The following is a 7,675-nucleotide window of genomic DNA, read 5'->3' on the forward strand; positions in this document are numbered from 1 at the left end:
CCAAAACTGACCTTTACCCGTTTTAAAAAAAAAAAAATGGTTATTTTTTTAAAAAAAAAAAAAAAAAAAAAAAAAAGAAGGCGGGGACATGACAGACAGCGGTTTACGTGTTTTGTCATCCAATAGAAAACTCTACGGGCAATTTAACTGATGTTTAAAGAAGGAGGAAATGCTCAAAAATATTTTCCATAACTATTTGAAATAAATCTTATGTGGAAAGAAACCGACGTATATTCTCCAAGTTTGAGCACAACGTGCTGTTTACGTTTACAAATTAGCTTGAGCTTATATGAGAGCGTCATCCTTTCGTCTTAAACAAGGGTGCCCTCTGCTGGACGGTAGGAAGTTTCTCCAAAGATTTTTATTTTTTTTACTACAAAATATACAAAAAATTATTTATATTTTTGGGTCGATATGTGTGTGTGTGTGTGTGTGTGTGTGTGTGTGTGTGTGTGTGTGTGTGTGTGTGTGTGTGTGTGTGTGTAAAAACATAATATAAGAAGGTTTCTTTTAGGTTTTTTTAAATTAAAACATTAAATCGAAAATGGCACCAATATTTTTTTTAATGGAATGTGAGTTGTGTGCTGAGAACTAATCCAAATAAGTCATAATTAACAAATATCACCTATTTATAGCACAATTTTAAACAATCAAATTTAGAATACTTTAAATACCTTATCATCTGCTGATATACTATCACTACTTTTAAAAGATTGACCAGTTTTACATATTCCCTATATTTCTTTTTATAGCAATTGAACATGTAAGTACTTTATCACAGTACAGATACCTATATGCTTACCTTACCATATTAGTTAAGGCCATCTTATCAGAACTTTGTTTGCAGAATGTGTTGGTTGTTACCAAGCCTAGTTTTACCACTATCCAGAAGCCACAAAAAAATACCCACAGCTCCAAATGTATACATTTAGGATTGAATATCTACGTTTGTACTTATCTACATTGGGTTAGGTGAGTTTGACACATGAGATAAGATCACTGACATGTTTACACACTTACTGCTACAATAACTTATTGTTTTATTATTATTATTATTATTATTATTATTATTCTCTAGAATAAATTAATTGATAAAACAGTTAAGATGTAAGTATAAATGTGATAAACTACATTAAGTTTCTTGAAATATTAAAATCTAAACTGATTATCTAACTCTGTGTGAAAACACGTCATGCCCGACCCGTCACTCTGATTGCTTTCGTCCCACAGGTGGCAGTGTTGCTCCGAGAGCTGCTTGGCAACCTTCCCTAAGCTGCAAAGAAGAAGGGTTGTTGAGGTTGGTTGGATAACATAGCATCATGCTAGCTACAGAGTGAGAGTTGGGTAAAAACAACTGCTCCTAAAGTCTGTCTTTCCTGGAAGACTTCAGCAAAGACTAATTTTCTGTTAAGTTAATACCCATGTTCATCGATAGTAGACACCATGTCAGCTCTTTTATTGCTGAACAGTGCTGGAATCTGCAGAAAATACAGCAGATGTGTGATATGGACGCTATCAAGGCGAAACTATCAAGTTTTAACAAACAAAGTGATATCCAGTGAAGGCGCTGGTAATGTACTGTCCAGGTGTGCTAATGTCAGGAAGACACTGCATTTTCCAAGATCAGAGCGGACTCTCACAGGTCAGCCTCAGAAGAAACTCATCCAAGTAAGTCAGAGCGTGAATGACATGAGCGCCTTTAAAAATAAAACTCTACAACTTAGCTTCTGTTTGTGTTTGGTCGTGGAAATTATTAATGGTGTAAAGATTGGCCAGTTTGACGTTTCTAAGGAGACTGTAATCTGCATTGTATCTCTAAAACATCTCTTATTGGGCTCTCAGAGTGTTCTGCCTGTTTTTATTTACACCCCTGTATTCAGATTCATGCAGCGTTTACAGACCTAAAATTTTGTTTAGAATTATAACAATTTAATTAGACCTGTCGCACTGTTAATATTATTCCCATTACCGCCCCATTAACCAGTTCAACTCTATTGTTTTCAGCTATGTGTTGTATTGATTTAGAAGTGGTCTGTCAATTTGATTCATTTTTACGTTTACAATTCAACAGTCCGACAATAATAAATATTAATAAACATATAAATCCAGTAATTTTCACAGAATTAGCTAATAGGAGAATTTCTCTCCGTAGTTCTGGGCAGGTTCATGAAATATATATAAAAAAAAAATAGAGAGAAAACATAAAGGAAAGATTAAACAAGCAATATAATGCACCAACAAATATATATCTACATAACAAACTTGATTCTTATTTTAAAAGTTTGTTCTTCTCCCTAAATTCTAAATTTAGAATCTTTCTTTTGTATATATTTTTTGTTTCACAGGTGGCAACACACATTAGTCATTGAAAGTTCTTCAGTTCATTATGTAAATGTGCCAAATTTATCAAAACAGTGTAATGTTATCGCCAGGTGAATGGTTTCACCCTGTCCTAAGAGATGATGTCATTTAGACCCCACTGGTGTTTTACTCTGTGCTCAGTCCGGTGGCGTTGTACTTATCCCGTGAATGCTTTTCCGAGTTTTGTGTGTGTGTGTGTGTGTGTGTGTGTGTGTGTGTGTGTATATGTGTGTGATTGTGCGCGCCCACATGCATTGTTTCGGGAACACAGAGTCTTGTGATTTTTTTTTTCTGTAATTTTCCTTCTCAGATATAATTGTAACAGATTATCAGCCTGTCATGTTGAAACTTTTATTTCCTCTGGTTGTCTATTTTAGAGTCTTCTCCACAAACCTTTGAGTCCTGACATGGTTGGACTCAGCAGAGAGTTAATCAGAAGCAACCTATTAAAGAATCCAGCTGGTTTATTAAATTTATTAGGTACACATCAAGTTTATTTACTTTTTTAAATCTATATTTTATCCTGTGCCTGTCTTTAAATGCTGACACTTTGTGTTAAAAATGTCTTTACTTTTAGGGTCAACTAACTTTTTCAGTACGTCTCAAGCCAAAAAACAAAAAAATAAAAGTTCTGGGCCAAAGGGAAAAACTCCTCAGGAAGATGAAGGTATGTGATGAACAGATTTAGCTGCAACACATTTTTCTTTTCTAACTTGTTCTTCACGTGCCTTTTACGCTCTGCTTTATATTTCAGAGGAGAAGAAACGGCGTGAGCAGGAGGATCAGATGTACCGCGAGCGCCTGCGGATGCTCTTCATTATCGCACTCGTCATGAGCCTGCTTAACTCTATTAATACCAGCGGCGGCAACATCTCCTGGAATGACTTTGTCAACGAGATGTTGGCCAAGGGTGAGGTGTCCCGAGTGCAGGTCGTTCCTGAGAGTGACATTGTAGAAATCTACCTTCATCCTGGGGCTGTCATCTTCGGGAGACCTGTAGGTTGTTTTAGGCTTTAGTCACGCTTGGCATTTGAATCTGAGCAGCAGCTGAGACGTTCAGGCTATCATCTCATTTCTTTCCATACTTCTTGCTTTGCAGAGGCTGGCACTCATGTACAGAATGCAGGTTGCAAACATTGATAAGTTTGAGGAGAAGCTGCGAGCAGCAGAGGAGGAACTAAACATCGACACCAAGGACAGGATACCAGTGACGTACAAACGGACTGGATTCTTTGGAAAGTAAGAATATGTATTTTTATGAGAACAGGCACAATATGTGCTCACACCTTAATAATTTGCAAAGATATTAAGACCAATTTTGACATTCTTTGTCATTTTTACAGTGCAGTCTATGCTCTGGGAATGGCTGCTATCGGGGTGGCTATTCTCTGGTATATCTTCCGACTTGCAGGCATGGGCAGCAGAGAAGGCGGCTTCAGTGCTTTTGTGAGTTACGTAAAGAACAGTAGCTGCTTATTCTTGTGATTTGAGAGCCTGATGTGCTAACTCTGCTTTACAAAAAAAAAAAAAAATCAACAGAATCAGCTGAAGATGGCCAAGTTCACCATTGTTGATGGTAAATCTGGGAAAGGAGTGAGGTTCAAAGATGTAGCCGGCATGCATGAGGCTAAGATGGAGGTAAAGGAGTTTGTTGACTACCTCAAGGTAAGAAGCCACACTTGGATCACACTTTTGTATTGATTTCAACTCTAAAAATCACATTTTGAGTGTTTAAATAGAGGTGAAGAAGTCTAATTTTATATTCAAATCTGTTGTTGTCAGAGTCCAGAAAGGTACCTGCAGCTGGGAGCCAAGGTTCCTAAGGGATCGTTGCTGCTCGGGCCCCCAGGATGCGGCAAGACCCTGCTGGCCAAAGCTGTAGCAACAGAGGCTCAGGTGCCATTTCTGGCTATGGCTGGCTCTGAGTTTGTGGAGGTCATTGGAGGTAAGAACCAAGCATTGAAGAAATAACCAGAAGATCAACAAAAAAAAGAAACTGTTTTTCTCTACCAGTTGCTGCGATTTAAAGAAAAACTTTAGTTTTAGAAATATTGATTACAACTTTGGACATTTTTGCATGGGTTGTATGCTTGTATAAGAAAATCTATTGATTTGTCTTTAAGTCTATTGTATGTTCTGGTACTTTGTTGTATCCACATGACATACTTTTCAAATGTTTTAAAGAGGAAATTATTGCTTTTAAAAACTGTATCCTTTAAAGAGATTTGTTAAAGATGGCTCGTAAACCACTTTTCAAGAGAATGCCCTTAACGAAATAATTGCAACAAGAGCTTGATAGTCGATTGTGACTTGTGTTGTGGTTATGCGTAGGTCTCGGTGCTGCCAGGGTCAGGAGCCTGTTTAAAGAGGCCCGTGCTCGGGCGCCTTGCATCGTCTACATAGACGAGATTGACGCTGTGGGGAAGAAGCGCTCCACCAATATGTCAGGGTTCTCCAACACGGAGGAGGAGCAGACTCTCAACCAGCTCCTGGTGGAGATGGATGGTGGGTGAAGTAAGGTTTCATGTTTCACTTTGTCGGCTTGTGGAATGACTTAATGACGTGTTTGAAATTATTTTCTTGGCAGGAATGGGAACAACAGACCACGTCATCGTTCTGGCCTCCACCAACAGAGCAGACATTTTGGATAATGCTCTTATGAGGCCAGGCCGGCTGGACAGGCACATCTTCATAGACCTACCTACACTGCAGGTGGCTTAAAGCAACACTGGTGATCTGGTGAATGTAATCGGTTCGCAATTTACCAAAGTCTTCCCAAGAACAAATGAAGGCCTTCAGCCTCACATTTTTAAAGTTGCTACTTTCCAGCGGCTTCTAGTTTTTCTTCTAGTTTTTCTCATAAACATAACTTTAGGAAGGGCTTGTTCCTACTAGCAGGTCATTAAGCTTTGGTAGCTGGTTTAGCTGGTGAAATCTGGCCTTATGTTGATTTTTCTCTTTCAGGAAAGGAAGGAGATCTTTGAACAACATCTAAAGATCTTGAAGCTGACCCAACCAGCTAATTTCTACTCTCTGCGGCTGGCTGAGCTCACCCCAGGCTTCAGTGGTGCATTCATATTATACCTCGTTTGTCCTTTTTCTGCTTCCATAGTAAAAACCAACTGGAGGGTTTTGCTGTTTTACCTTTAAAATACTTTCTATTGAAAGTGTACACACACATGTAGCAGTGTTTTTTTTTAGTTTATCCATGACAAAGTTTGTAGTTGTGTTATTTCTAGCACAGCACTTGTTATTTATGTTTCGGGCCAGTAGAAAATTCATGCTCATGTTTGTATTGGAAGTAGTAAAAAAAAGTTAGGAAAGATTTAAGCATTCATGTCCTCGCTGTGATTACAAGCCCGTACTTTTACTGATGCAGGTGCAGACATTGCAAACATCTGCAACGAAGCTGCACTGCACGCTGCCAGAGAGGGGTTCAAGTCCATCGACACTTTTAACTTTGAGTATGCTGTGGAAAGAGTGATAGCAGGTACAGCAACACAAACGTTTTGAGAAAATGCCTTTCACCCCTCATGATGTGCTAGGCTGACCACAGTAAGACTAAAATGCGCGTTTGTCCAGGGAGCGTAAAGAAAAGCAAGATTCTGTCTAAAGAAGAGCAGAGGGTGGTTGCCTTCCACGAGTCTGGACACGCCTTAGTAGGATGGCTGCTGGAGCACACCGAGGCAGTGATGAAGGTAGTGCGCTGCTTCTTGTTGCTATCGTAATTAGTGGATTTACATCTAAATGGATTGAGACGTAATCTTTCCTTTTCAGAAATTTATTTTTTTCTTTGGTTGTAAAACACTTATTTCAGGCATTTTTTCAAGGGAAGGAACAGAAACGACTGAAACATTTTATAATTTTAAGTCATTCTCTGAAACTAACAAAACCCAAAGTGGACACGCAAAGTGTCTGCCACCTTTGCAAGGCCGAAAAACAACTCCATCTCCAGCAGTTGTTACCATAATAAATGATGCTTCAGATAGGCCTCAAAAATTTGTCGAGGTGCTTGATTGGCAATCATTAGTTTCTGACACCCTTACTCAAGGCAGAGGAAACACAAATAGTGGGTTTTCATATATGATATAATTCGCTGTTTTTCATTGAGAGCCGTAATAACTCCCTGAGAGTTGGGGGTTAATGCAGATGAACAAATTGTGACTGTGTGTTTCTGTGCTGTGTTCCTGAGATCTCCATTGCTCCGCGAACGAATGCCGCCCTGGGTTTCACTCAGATCTTACCCCGCGACCAGTACCTGTTCACCAAGGACCAGCTGTTCCAGCGCATGTGCATGGCTCTGGGAGGAAGAGCGGCCGAGGCCATCACTTTTAACAAGGTCACCACAGGTGAGGATGTTATTCTTTAACGTTATTCTTTTGTTATTCTTTAATGGAACCTTAAAATCACAGTCCCTTCTCATGCGCTTCTCCTGGGTGAATCCTCCACCTTGTGTCTCTCCAGGAGCTCAGGATGACTTGAGGAAGGTGACACGTGTGGCTTACTCTATGGTGAAGCAGTACGGTATGTGTGACAGTGTGGGGCAGGTGTCGTTCCCCGAGACGCAGGAGCAAGGTGCCGTCGGGCGCCGCCCTTTCAGCCAGGGCCTGCAGCAACAGATGGATCATGTGGGTTCTTGATTTAATTCCCCGTAAACATGGAATATTTGTCATCATTAAGTTCTTGCTGCTGACGATTGTTTACGTCTGCCCTTACAGGAGGCTAAGATGCTGATAGCTCGTGCTTACAGACATACAGAGAAACTGTTGCTGGACAACAGGGACAAACTGACCCTGGTTCGTTGCTCCATTTCTTCTCACATTGCCATTGCAAGAATCCCCATCGATTTTCTAATCCACCACGTCTGTGTTTATAGTTGGCCAACGCTCTGTTGGTGCGTGAGGTGGTGAACTATGACGACATCGAAGCCTTGCTGGGCCCGCCGCCGTTTGGGCCGAAGAAGATCATCCTCCCTCAGAGCTGGGTGGAGGCAGAGAGGGACCAGCAAGACACAGAAGAGGATGAACCTCAACCTCCTCCTCGCAAACGTAGAGAGGACGACGTTGATCCGCAGTTAGTCTGACATGTTTCTGATTTGTGTCTTTATAAGTTGCTGCATTTTGTCCCTTCATCAGGAGCTGGTGGAGTGTTAATACCAGCAGGGACTCCTCATAAGGCTTGTTCTGACAGTAAAAGTAAAGTTTGAACAACTCTGTTGCTGAATCACCTTCCAGATTTGATTTCTCTGCAACTTTAAGAATGTTGTAGAACTATTGTTGGTCTCACAATGTTTGCTACAAAGTTTGAAAGCAAG

At 40.2% G+C, this 7,675-nt stretch overlaps 1 protein-coding gene across 1 annotated transcript; it reads left to right on the forward strand.

Annotated features, from left to right (window-relative positions):
- The first annotated feature begins 1,266 nt into the window (after window positions 1-1,266).
- Window positions 1,267-7,675, forward strand: spg7 (SPG7 matrix AAA peptidase subunit, paraplegin). Its single transcript, XM_015030238.1, has 17 exons — window positions 1,267-1,668; window positions 2,739-2,841; window positions 2,939-3,028; window positions 3,116-3,357; window positions 3,461-3,600; window positions 3,705-3,807; window positions 3,901-4,026; window positions 4,144-4,306; window positions 4,693-4,866; window positions 4,949-5,073; window positions 5,326-5,428; window positions 5,741-5,851; window positions 5,944-6,059; window positions 6,554-6,710; window positions 6,826-6,989; window positions 7,080-7,157; window positions 7,238-7,675. Exons 1-17 carry the CDS (start codon window positions 1,444-1,446, stop codon window positions 7,442-7,444), a joined length of 2,427 nt encoding a protein of 808 aa, XP_014885724.1. The 5' UTR covers window positions 1,267-1,443; the 3' UTR covers window positions 7,445-7,675.

This window comes from Poecilia latipinna, unplaced genomic scaffold (genome assembly GCF_001443285.1).
Source record: "Poecilia latipinna isolate Pla-1442-1.1 unplaced genomic scaffold, P_latipinna-1.0 Scaffold176, whole genome shotgun sequence".
NCBI classification, from domain to species: Eukaryota; Metazoa; Chordata; class Actinopteri; order Cyprinodontiformes; family Poeciliidae; genus Poecilia; species Poecilia latipinna.

What these genes read in the sequence shown, in the direction of transcription:
- spg7 (XM_015030238.1), top strand. Translation starts at nt 1,444, where the DNA reads ATGTCAGCTCTTTTATTGCTGAACAGTGCTGGAATCTGCAGAAAATAC. An exon ending in CTCAGAAGAAACTCATCCAA is followed by an intron (nt 1,669 to 2,738) that starts GTAAGTCAGAGC and finishes TGTCTATTTTAG; the next exon opens with AGTCTTCTCCACAAACCTTT. An exon ending in CTGTCATCTTCGGGAGACCT is followed by an intron (nt 3,358 to 3,460) that starts GTAGGTTGTTTT and finishes CTTGCTTTGCAG; the next exon opens with AGGCTGGCACTCATGTACAG.